Below are 12,941 nucleotides of genomic sequence, written 5' to 3'. Positions count from 1 at the left end.
ACATTGAAACTTTCCTTATTATCAGCGTTCAGACCTTCGAAATTATCACATATTTTAAATTCTCCCGAGTTTCTCAAGAGATATTTAAATATCTTTCTGTCTGTATAGATATTTCTTATCTCCTCAGTAATATCGGTCAGAAGCTACTGGTGAAACACCTTCGTCTGGTTAGAGGAAAATCATCTCATGTTTTTCAAAGTAGGCTCAAAGTTGTTGTCTTTAATATAATGTACACTTTTCCAAGTCACATATGTATTATATTAAACTGAACATAACACACAGAAACATTAACAGTAAGTCTTTGTAATATGTGTGTTGACTGTATAGACAGAACGTTTTTAGTCTGATGTAACACAACATGGTAAAAGTATATAACCAGTTCAGTGTGATAAACACATTAATAAAAGTCTTGTGATGATTGGTACTTTCGTTTTTCAACATTTCTTTTAAAGATTTTTTGAAAGACAATTACGAAGACCTGTTAAACATCTTTGTCACACGTGTTTTTTGATTCGTTACTATAAAGCTGATAGAGACATCTAACTGCTTCTTCAACTTTCAACGAGACTCATTTTAGTTGAGTTTTATGAACAAATCAAACAATTAGTTCAGCAATTAATGATTGTTAAAACAAAACGTGAAAGCACAATTTAGTAAAACTAAGTTATCTGTGTTACGTTAAATATCATCTGTCCTAAACTTGTCAATTAAAGAAACGTTATAATATTTTAGTTGTCATGACAACATTAATGTAATTTTAAACACGTACTGGCCGTGACCTAGAAACCAAGTTAACGTCCAGTTATGAAATTATGTTTACTTGTCATGATGTAATACCTCTTTCTTGTAATTGTAACAATGCGATTAAGACACAGTTAAACAGTTATTTATATTTTCAAAATATCGATTAACTACATTCTTAGAAATCGAAACGTGTATTGTTAGTAATTTCAATTGTCTAAATTATACTATTTTACTAACAACTTCCGTGACGTCAGTTATACTGTTACATGTATAGTGTAACACCGTACAACAAACTGTAGATAAGAAAAATATATAATTTTTCTTTACCAAGTAAAACCGGTTCAGTACATTATTACAAAAATAAAAGGTACTAGTTTTTTCCGAAATTAAGCAAGTCTGGAAAGTCACGTGAAGACTGGATCACATGTCAATGTCACTTGCTGGGATGTTTTATATATAAGTGTTCATGGTTGTTAAGAATTATTCTGTATCCATCAGTTCTGAGTAACGAACAACAAAATGTATCAGAAACTGATGTTGTTGCTTCTGGTGACGTCACTTTGTAGCTTCTCAGTAATAGCAGGTAAGGTTGGATTTCGTTACATGTTCAGTGAGGGTTGATTCAGCATAACATAGGAAAACCTGCTTGTTTTTGTGTTACGTTGTGTTTTCTGTAAATGGAGGTATCTTTTAATATATAATTACATTTAACATATTCACTTTTCAACTGTCAGTGACTGTTTTATATTTTCACAGGTTTCGACTGTTGGTCTAAACCTGACCCAGGTCCTTGCTATGCTTATTTCACCAGGTATTACTATGATCCAGCCAGCCACCGCTGTAAATCGTTTATTTACGGGGGGTTGTGCGGGAAATGGAAACCGTTACAAAACAAGATTACACTGTTTAGCTGTTTGTGCTGGTTTGTAAATAATGTTTATTTTGTTGTTGGTCTGTACAAACTTTGTGAATTATATATTGTAAGAAAGAACGTAAAGCTATATATGATATTTAGTAAAACGTAACTTGTTATAAATGTTTGAAAGAGACGAACAAAATGTAGATATATTTACAGTAAATATTATATTTATAATATTTACATCAGATAAAACAATTCTAAATACAGTTAAAAGTTAGAATTTCAATAATTTATTTATCCTGATTTTCTTTAGGAACGTAACAGAGTTGAATATTTTGGGAAAAGCTGATGATAATGACGAGAAGACGATACTTTATGTTGTCACACGTTATTGTCAGATGTGTCTAAATATGTGTGTGTTCAGTAGATTTCAAACACAGCGTGATGTCTTGTTTATGTATTATTCGAAATTTCTTATACTGGAAAATAAAACTGATTTCAAGTCTGGAATAAAATATTATTAATTATTTCATTGGTCGTAATAATAAACACAGGAAACTTGTGTTGTAAACATTAACCTGACATAGTTATCCAATAAACCATAGTTTATAAATAGTACTTTAAAACTATGATTATAGTTACAGATTAAGTACTCAAAATAAAACTAATCTCAGAATGTAGTATTGTAATTATGGGCGTGGATAATTAACAGCAGGAAATGAAAATTGATAACATATTATAGATTGTGTTGCTTTGAACTTAACTTTAAACAAATCAACGAACCAGATCATGGTTTTTCAAGTTTATACATTCCAGAAAAAAATCTTCTTTTAACTTGAACTTTATATTCTGTGTTATTGACATGAATTATCAGCGAAACTTGGCCAGTTTTATAAATGCCAGTTGTGTTAATAGAGGCAACTCTCCTGTTAACCTTTCAATAATACCATTTTTGACACAAGTGACAAGAATCTGAACTTGTTCTTCCATTGTCGTGTTTGTGAGATAAGGAATTTTATTATTGGACTGTAAACGCTGTCTGCAGAAGAAGCTAATGTTTTAGAGTAGTTTTAGACATGATACACAGTCTGAACGTGCAATGTTTGAAGATGTGTCATCTGTTTGTGTCATTCAATTCCGAAAAAGTTCTAATGAGATGAAACTGAACATTCACAACTTCTTCCAGTCTCCTCTATAATTTATTTAACTGTCTTTTGATACTTGAATCAATAGAACTGTGAGACAAATAATGTTACAAATAAGACTTACTTTTCACATATTCTAGAATCTAAGCCAATAAATAATGTCTTTGTTTGCTTTTGAATTTTGCGTCAAGCTACACGAGGAAAATCTGCGCTAGTCGTCCCTAATTTAGGAATGTAAGGCTACAAAGAAGGCAGCTTGTGATTACCCCTCATGAACAACTTATGGGCTACTCTTTTACCAACGAATAGTGGGATTCATCGTTACATTATAACGCCCCCACAGATGAAAGAACGAGCATGTTTGGTGTGACGGGGATTCGAACTCGCGACCCTCAGATTACGAGTCGAACACACTAACCTCTTATATCTATGATTGATTTTACCTGTAATTACAAGGTATTCTATGGCTATTGTACTGTCTTACGTGAGTTGTGTTGTATTCTTACAAGCGTGAGTAAAGCCGTGAAATTCTAGTAATTTTCTAAATTTAAGATTTTTAAAAAAGTGTTTTCTATCTGTTTATAAACGCTTTTCTTTTTTACTCAATGTAAATAACATGTTTAATAAATTATATTTTGTTTCCATATAATAATAAAATAAAGAAACATTCCTGTAGGTCCAGGTTAAACAGTTTTAAGTTATCTAGTAATGGTGATTACGATACTGAAACTGAAAGAAAACATTAAATAACATATTGAAAGAACTGATGAAAAAGATGTAATTATTTTATTGTTAATTATAGGTAATTAAAATAAGGTCTCTATGACAACTAAAGTATTATGTCTTTAACTAATTAAACGGCCCGGCATGGCGAAGTGGTAAGACATTGGACTCGTAAATTAAAGGTCGCGGGTTCGAATCCCCGTCACACCAAACATGCTCGATCTTTCAGCAGTGGGGGGTTATACTGTGACGGTCAATCTCACTATTCGTTGGAAAAATATTAGCCCAAGAGTTGGCGGTTAGTGGTGATGACAAGCTGCCTTCCCTCTTACACTGCAAAATTAGGGACGGCTAGCGCAAATTGTCCGCGTGTAGGTTTGCGAAGAATTCAAAAAACCAATTAACCGATACATTCTAAATTTTCTGAAAGACGACATTTATTCACATTCACTATCAGATTTAGGTTTAGGTGATTAACTTGTGAATCCGTTGTTTCATTTAAATCTTGTTAAACCTAGTTTATAACAGAATATATTTCAACAGCAGAAAGTGATAGATCAGTTATCATCGGCCGACAATGTAAAGTCTGACAGACATATCTAAACAAACAAAAGTTCCCAAGTCTTTCTAGGATCTTAGAGAAAATAATAAAATTGACTTTTTTTCCGTATTAAAATGGTTATAAAAAGTTCTACAGGATAACGTTTCACAAACAACATGGAACCGAGTTTTAATATAACTGTCGAATTTCACCACGAGAAAGCTTAAATATATACGTATAGTCTACATAAATAAAAATGCTTCTAAGAATATTACATTTTAAATTGGAGAAATAGGAAATTACTTAAATATAAATAATAAAACTATTTGAAACAAATTATTTATTTGAAAAACACAGAAAATAGAATAACCTATAGCACTGATTTTATTTGCATGTAAGTGATATGATTTTATTGTAGAGTTTCTGAGAAAAAATAACACTATGTTTGTACGTAAGTATTTTTATTTATTACAAATGTTTAATATCTACGGAATACACTTTGGGTTTTATTGTAAATATATGTTAATTAAAGCATCTGTCTTGTTAGATAATTAAAACTTTACTGTTGTCAGTAAATTCTGGTTATACACAGAGGTAATGAAATATATACTTCAGTTCATTATAGATGATCCAATCATTCTATTGTAACTTACTGGATATAACGTTCACGAATGTTCCACAATGTGAAACTTGATTCGCTTCTTTTGGTTTTGGGTTTGGTCATTTCCTCGGCTCCATTTTCTTTCTCTGTACCCGAGACACAGAAGAATCATTGGTTCGTTCCCTCAGTCGTCGGAGTCTTCTTCGAACCACAGAGACCTGCCCAGTTGACTCAGGGCAGAATCCATGAAGGTCAACATACCTTCAGATAAAGAAAAAAGACACAGTTGAAAACTGTAGGTTTCTTCTCCAACTCGCCTATACATAAGTAAAATGGCCACTTTGATACAGTGAAACTGTTGAGATTTACCTTCTAACCTGTGTGTCTCTGATTTCAGGAAATATTTCTGAAACCTGCTGATTCGGTCACTTTTCGGAATTTTCCTTAGAATCGTAATTAGAGGTTGCGTGAGGGACGATGGGTGGTATTGCTGGTCGATCATCATAATGTCCACCCTGTATTTGTCACTCCACACATCTTTGGAGGCTCTAGCTATGTGTGTTTCTTCGTATTGTAACATCAGCATTTGTTTTATCCAATTGTCTCCCAGAGAGACCTATGATCAATCAGATCTTGCTGCTCTCCTATTGTAATCCTAGGGTACCTTAATGAACATAATCTCCTTAGGGAAGGTACTGATACTGAATGGAGGTGTCGATCCCTATGTTCTTGGAATACATCCCTTCTCTCTTCAACACTGATTATTATTCTTTATTTAATACATCTAATCATAACTACTATTCATCTCTCGGTCTGCTCCACTTCACTGTTCTCCCGCTTTATATGGATGGTTGACGGTAGTCCACGAAGCAGTAATAATTTCCCTATTTTCTTAAGAGAAAATGGTGGTGAATGCCACTTGACCCGTGTGACCCGGTGGAAGCTGGACCAAACCAACTGGCCCTCTTTCACTGCTCTCACGGAACTTGTTTGTAAGTCTTTGATGAACGACTATGTGGCAGCAGTGTCTTACTTTATTATCCAGGCAGCTGCTCAATGTATTACTGAAACCTCAATAGGTTTTACAAGTTAGCCTCTTTCGTGATGAAATCAGCACATGGCACGGAAACCTCAAAAAACGAATCTGACATACACTTTGTAGCTATCGCACACTTTCGAAACGCATCGCTTTTCAGCAGGCCAGTTCACATGCGCGGGAGGTAAGACATCAAATTCAGAAGGAATCTGCGATTAAATTCACAACCAGTTTGTCTTCTACGACCATTTCCAAGTCGTGTGATACAAGGTTCGGAAGTCCAGTGGACAGTGTAATTTGTTTCTCCCTTTCCATTTTGCCCACCTAAGTCCAGGAAGTTCCTGGTGCCCGGAAAATCACCGATACTCTCGGTGAAAACTTTTACCTGATATCTAGCTCTTCTGCTTCATCCTCTATCTTCTTAGCCATCAAGACACCGGAGAACGATCACCTCTTCTCTTTCAAGCTGATCGTCTCTATGACTAAACTCGCTCTTTTACACTGGTGGAGTTGAAGCTGGTTCTTTTACATTGTTCAGATCTGATGATTTACACTACGAGATGCTGTATCATCTATTGCTTGCCTATCTTCCTATTCTTTCGGTTGTTTTTAACTGGATCTGGCAGGAGAATGTTGGATTGCGTGGCAATTTATCTATTTTTATTAAAATTGTTTTTATGGGAAGGCTATTTCAACTTCCTGTGGGTTCGACAATTTCCTGTTCTTTTCTAAAGTAACTTGGAGTCCCTCAAAGCTGTGTCTTGAGTGTCATACTTTCACATTTCGTGTAAGTTGTTGAACGTGATATACGTTTTAAAATATTGTTTACTGTTGAGAAGAAAACACAAACTCAAGAGATGTCAGTAAAATACTAGTGTATAAGTATTGTATGTGTAGTTCAATACGTAACTGTATTTAAAGATTAGAATATTTAATAGCTTACAGTGATATAATATTAATAACAAAAGGACAAACGTGTTTGTTTGTCTGTTTCATTGTTTGAAGACATTAATATGAAGAACAATCTGTGTTAATTATTACTGTTAGATCTACATATAGAACGTTTATTACAAAATCTATCATGTGCTACTTTAAAAACAAGTACACTTTAACAATATGCGTCGATCATTAATCACTTATTTTTATAAGGTTTGTCCTTACTGAAATTGGGTTAATTATTTACTATAAACCAGACGGTTAATTCAATATTATAAACCAATTTATTCGCAGTAGCTACAGGATATGTAAAATAAAAATTTAATCCGAATGTTGTTATTTCTGTAAACACTTCTCACATTTTCTCTACCATATTACTGAACGTCAGTTACTAAAAATACATTAACAGTGATTAAATTATTACGTTCTGCTGTAAACACTTTTTACCTTGGAGTTAACATAGGTATTGTGTACTACACTGAGGAGTTTCTAAAGTTTGTGGAAAGTTTTCTACACTCCAATGTTTCAATATTCTGTAGAAAGACTTCAGTGAATAATGATAAAAACTTAGTAAATATACACCTTGTAGAATAGTCAGAACTTTATGTAAACACACCTTGAAGAATAATCAGAACTTAAAAAATACAAACCTTGTAGTGTAGTCAAAGCGTTATGTAAACACACCTTTTATATTGTCAGAAATTAATTGATATATGTCTTGTAGTACAGTCAGAACTTCATGTAAACACACCTTTAATATTGTCAGAAATTAATGGATATATGTCTTGTAGTACAGTGAAAACTTCATGTAAACACACCTTTAATATTGTCAGAAATTAATTGATATATATCTTCAGAACTTCATGTAAACACACCTTTAATATTGTCAGAAATTAATGGATATATATCTTGTAGTACAGTCAGAACTTTACACCTTTAATATTGTCAGAAATTAATGGATATATATCTTGTAGTACAGTGAGAACTTCATGTAAACACACCTTTAATATTGTCAGAAATTAATGGATATATATCTTGTAGTACAGTGAGAACTTCATGTAAACACACCTTTAATATTGTCAGAAATTAATTGATATATGTCTTGTAGTACAGTGAGAACTTCATGTAAACACACCTTTAATACAGAAATTAATTGATATATGTCTTGTAGTACAGTGAGAACTTCATGTAAACACACCTTTAATATTGTCAGAAATTAATGGATATATATCTTGTAGTACAGTGAGAACTTCATGTAAACACACCTTTAATATTGTCAGAAATTAATTGATATATATCTTGTAGTACAGTGAGAACTTCATGTAAACACACCTTTAATATTGTCAGAAATTAATGGATATATATCTTGTAGTACAGTGAGAACTTCATGTAAACACACCTTTAATATTGTCAGAAATTAATGGATATATATCTTGTAGTACAGTGAGAACTTCATGTAAACACACCTTTGAAGAATAGTCAGAACATTTAAAAGATACACACCTTGTAGTGTAGTCAAAGCTTATGTAAACACACTTTATTATGTAAACACACCATGTAAACACACCTTTATATTGTCAGAAATTAATTTATATATATCTTGTAGTACAGTGAGAACTTCATGTAAACACACCTTTAATATTGTCAGAAATTAATGGATATATATCTTGTAGTACAGTGAGAACTTCATGTAAACACACCTTTAATATTGTCAGAAATTAATGGATATATATCTTGTAGTACAGTGAGAACTTCATGTAAACACACCTTTAATATTGTCAGAAATTAATGGATATATATCTTGTAGTACAGTGAGAACTTCATGTAAACACACCTTTAATATTGTCAGAAATTAATGGATATATATCTTGTAGTACAGTGAGAACTTCATGTAAACACACCTTTAATATGTAAACACACCTTTTAATATTGTCAGAAATTAATTGATATATATCTTGTAGTACAGTGAGAACTTCATGTAAACACACCTTTAATATTGTCAGAAATTAATTGATATATGTCTTGTAGTACAGTGAACTTCATGTACAGTGAGAACTTCATGAACTTCATGTAAACACACCTTTAATATTGTCAGAAAGTACAGTAATTGATCAGAAATTAATGGATATATATCTTGTAGTACAGTGAGAACTTCATGTAAACACACCTTGAAGAATGTCAGAACTTAAAAGATACACACCTTGTAGTGTAGTCAAAGCGTTATGTAAACACACCTTTTATATTGTCAGAAATTAATTTATATATGTCTTGTAGTACAGTGAGAACTTCATGTATATATCTTTAATATTGTCAGAAATTAATGGATATATATCTTGTAGTACAGTGAGAACTTCATGTAAACACACCTTTAATATTGTCAGAAATTAATGGATATATATCTTGTAGTACAGTGAGAACCATGTAAACACACCTTTAATATTGTCAGATATCTTGTAGTGTTGTAACTTATGTAAACACACCTTTTATATTGTCAGAAATTAATTTATATATGTCTTGTAGTACAGTGAGAACTTCATGTAAACACACCTTTAATATTGTCAGAAATTAATGGATATATATCTTGTAGTACAGTGAGAACTTCATGTAAACACACCTTTAATATTGTCAGAAATTAATGGATATATATCTTGTAGTACAGTGAGAACTTCATGTAAACACACCTTTAATATTGTCAGAAATTAAAAGATATATATCTTGTAGTACAGTGAGAACTTCATGTAAACACATGTAAACACACCTTTTATATTGTCAGAAATTAATTTATATATGTCTTGTAGTACAGTGAGAACTTCATGTAAACACACCTTTAATATTGTCAGAAATTAATGGATATATATCTTGTAGTACAGTGAGAACTTCATGTAAACACACCTTTAATATTGTCAGAAATTAATGGATATATATCTTGTAGTACAGTGAGAACTTCATGTAAACACACCTTTAATATTGTCAGAAATTAAAAGATATATATCTTGTAGTAACAGTGAGAACTTCATGTAAACACACCTTTAATATTGTCAGAAATTAATTGATATATGTCTTGTAGTACAGTGAGAACTTCATGTAAACACACCTTTAATATTGTCAGAAATTAATTGATATATATCTTGTAGTACAGTGAGAACTTCATGTAAACACACCTTTAATATTGTCAGAAATTAATGGATATATATCTTGTAGTACAGTGAGAACTTCATGTAAACACACCTTTAATATTGTCAGAAATAATGGATATATATCTTGTAGTAGTGAGAACTTCATGTAAACACACATTGTCAGAAATTAATGGATATATATCTTGTAGTACAGTGAGAACTTCTTATATCTTGTAGTACAGTAAGAACTTCATGTAAACACACCTTTAATATTGTCAGAAATTATGATATATATCTTGTAGTACAGTGAGTCAGTAAACACATTAATGAGAAATTAATATATATCTTGTAGTACAGTACAGTAAACACACCTTTAATATTGTCAGAAATTAATGGATATATATCTTGTAAAACAGAGAACTTCATGTAAACACACCTTTAATATTGTCAGAAATTAATTTGATATATGTCTTGTAGTACAGTGAGAACTTCATGTAAACACACCTTTAATATTGTCAGAAATTAATGGATATATATCTTGTAGTACAGTGAGAACTTCATGTAAACACACCTTTAATATTGTCAGAAATTAATGATATATATCTTGTAGTACAGTGAGAACTTCATGTAAACACACCTTTAATATTGTCAGAAATTAATTGATATATATATCTTGTAGTACAGTGAGAACTTCATGTAAACACACCTTTAATATTGTCAGAAATTAATGATATATATCTTGTAGTACAGTGAGAACTTCATGTCTTTAATATTGTCAGAAATTAATGGATATATATCTTGTAGTACAGTGAGAACTTCATGTAAACACACCTTTTATATTGTCAGAAATTAATTTATATATATCTTGTAGTACAGTCAGAACTTCATGTAAACACACCTTTAATATTGTTTAATGGATATATATCTTGTAGTACAGAACTTCATTAAACAGATATATTGTCAGAAATTAATATATATATATCTTGTAGTACAGTGAGAACTTCATGTAAACACACCTTTAATATTGTCAGAAATTAATGGATATATATCTTGTAGTACAGTGAGAACTTCAGTAAACACACCTTTAATATTGTCAGAAATTAATGGATATATATCTTGTAGTAAAGTGAGAACTTCATGTAAACACACCTTTAATATTGTCAGAAATTAATGGATATATATCTTGTAGTACAGTGAGAACTTCATGTAAACACACCTTTAAAATAGTCAGAAATTAATGGAAACACACCTTTAAACACACCTTTTATATTGTCAGAAATTAATTTATATATGTCTTGTCAGAACTTCAGTACAGTGAGAACTTCATGTAAACACACCTTTAATATTGTCAGAAATTAATGGATATATATCTTGTAGTAAAGTGAGAACTTCATGTAAACACACCAGAAATTAATTGATATATATCTTGTAGTACAGTGAGAACTTCATGTAAACACACCTTTAATATTGTCAGAAATTAATTGATATATGTCTTGTAGTACAGTGAGAACTTCATGTAAACACACCTTAAAGATATACCTTGTAGTTGTCAGAAATTAATTTATATATGTCTTGTAGTACAGTGAGAACTTCATGTAAACACACTTTACTATTGTAATGATATTAATTATAATATTGTCAGAAATTAATGTCAGAAATTAATATATATCTTGTAGTACAGTGAGAACTTCATGTAAACACACCTTTAATATTGTCAGAAATTAATGGATATATATTGTCAGAAATTAATGGATAGTACAGTACAGTGAGAACTTCATGTAAACACACCTTTAATATTGTCAGAAATTAATGGATATATATCTTGTAGTACAGTGAGAACTTCATGTAAACACACCTTTTATATTGTCAGAAATTAATTTATATATGTCTTGTAGTACAGTGAGAACTTCATGTAAACACACCTTTAATATTGTCAGAAATTAATGGATATATATCTTGTAGTACAGTGAGAACTTCATGTAAACACAACTTTTATACACCTTTAATATTGTCATAAATTAATGGATATATATCTTGTAGTACAGTGAGAACTTCATGTAAACACACCTTTAATATTGTCAGAAATTAATGGATATATATCTTGTAGTACAGTGAGAACTTCATGTAAACACACCTTTAATATTGTCAGAAATTAATGGATATATATCTTGTAGTACAGTGAGAACTTCATGTAAATACACCTTTAATATTGTCAGAACTTAATGGATATATATCTTGTAGTGTAGTCAGAACTTCATGTAAACACACCTTTAATATTGTCAGAAATTAATTTATATATATGTCTTGTAGTACAGTGAGAACTTCATGTAAACACACCTTTAATATTGTCAGAAATTAATGGATATATATCTTGTAGTACAGTGAGAACTTCATGTAAACACACCTTTAATATTGTCAGAAATTAATGGATATATATCTTGTAGTACAGTGAGAACTTCATGTAAACACACCTTTAATATTGTCAGAAATTAATGGATATATATCTTGTAGTACAGTGAGAACTTCATGTAAACACACCTTTAATATTGTCATAAATTAATATATATATATCTTGTAGTACAGTGAGAACTTCATGTAAACACACCTTTAATATTGTCAGAAATTAATGGATATATATCTTGTAGTACAGTGAGAACTTCATGTTTAATATTGTCAGAAATTAATGGATATATATCTTGTAGTACAGTGAGAACTTCATGTAAACACACCTTTAATATGTAAAAAATACTCTTGTAGTACAGTGAGAACTTCATGTAAACACCCTTTTATATTGTCAGAAATTAATTTATATATATCTTGTAGTACAGTGAGAACTTCATGTAAACACACCTTTAATATTGTCAGAAATTAATGGATATATATCTTGTAGTAAGTGAGAACTTCATGTAAACACACCTTTAATATTGTCAGAAATTAATGGATATATATCTTGTAGTACAGTGAGAACTTCATGTAAACACACCTTTAATATTGTCAGAAATTAATTGATATATATCTTGTAGTACAGTGAGAACTTCATGTAAACACACCTTTAATATTGTCAGAAATTAATGGATATATATCTTGTAGTACAGTGAGAACTTCATTCACATCTTACTGTAGTCAAAGCGTTATGTAAACACACCTTTTATATTGTCAGAAATTAATTTATATAGTCTTGTAGTAAGTGAGAACTTATGTAAACACACCTTTAATATTGTCAGAAATTAATTGATATAT

At 30.9% G+C, this 12,941-nt stretch overlaps 1 protein-coding gene across 1 annotated transcript; it reads left to right on the top strand.

Annotated features, from left to right (window-relative positions):
* The first annotated feature begins 1,252 nt into the window (after nucleotides 1–1,252).
* Nucleotides 1,253–2,130, top strand: LOC143226634 (uncharacterized). Its single transcript, XM_076457851.1, has 3 exons — nucleotides 1,253–1,327; nucleotides 1,501–1,666; nucleotides 1,917–2,130. Exons 1-3 carry the CDS (start codon nucleotides 1,264–1,266, stop codon nucleotides 2,125–2,127), a joined length of 441 nt encoding a protein of 146 aa, XP_076313966.1. The 5' UTR covers nucleotides 1,253–1,263; the 3' UTR covers nucleotides 2,128–2,130.
* Nucleotides 2,131–12,941: the final 10,811 nt, after the last annotated feature.

Source organism: Tachypleus tridentatus, chromosome 9 (assembly GCF_004210375.1).
Source record: "Tachypleus tridentatus isolate NWPU-2018 chromosome 9, ASM421037v1, whole genome shotgun sequence".
Lineage (NCBI taxonomy): Eukaryota > Metazoa > Arthropoda > Merostomata > Xiphosura > Limulidae > Tachypleus > Tachypleus tridentatus.
This window is presented reverse-complemented; position numbering and strand designations above follow the sequence as displayed.

What these genes read in the sequence shown, in the direction of transcription:
- LOC143226634 (XM_076457851.1), top strand. Translation starts at nt 1,264, where the DNA reads ATGTATCAGAAACTGATGTTGTTGCTTCTGGTGACGTCACTTTGTAGC. An exon ending in TAGCTTCTCAGTAATAGCAG is followed by an intron (nt 1,328 to 1,500) that starts GTAAGGTTGGAT and finishes ATATTTTCACAG; the next exon opens with GTTTCGACTGTTGGTCTAAA. An exon ending in CTGTTTAGCTGTTTGTGCTG is followed by an intron (nt 1,667 to 1,916) that starts GTTTGTAAATAA and finishes GATTTTCTTTAG; the next exon opens with GAACGTAACAGAGTTGAATA.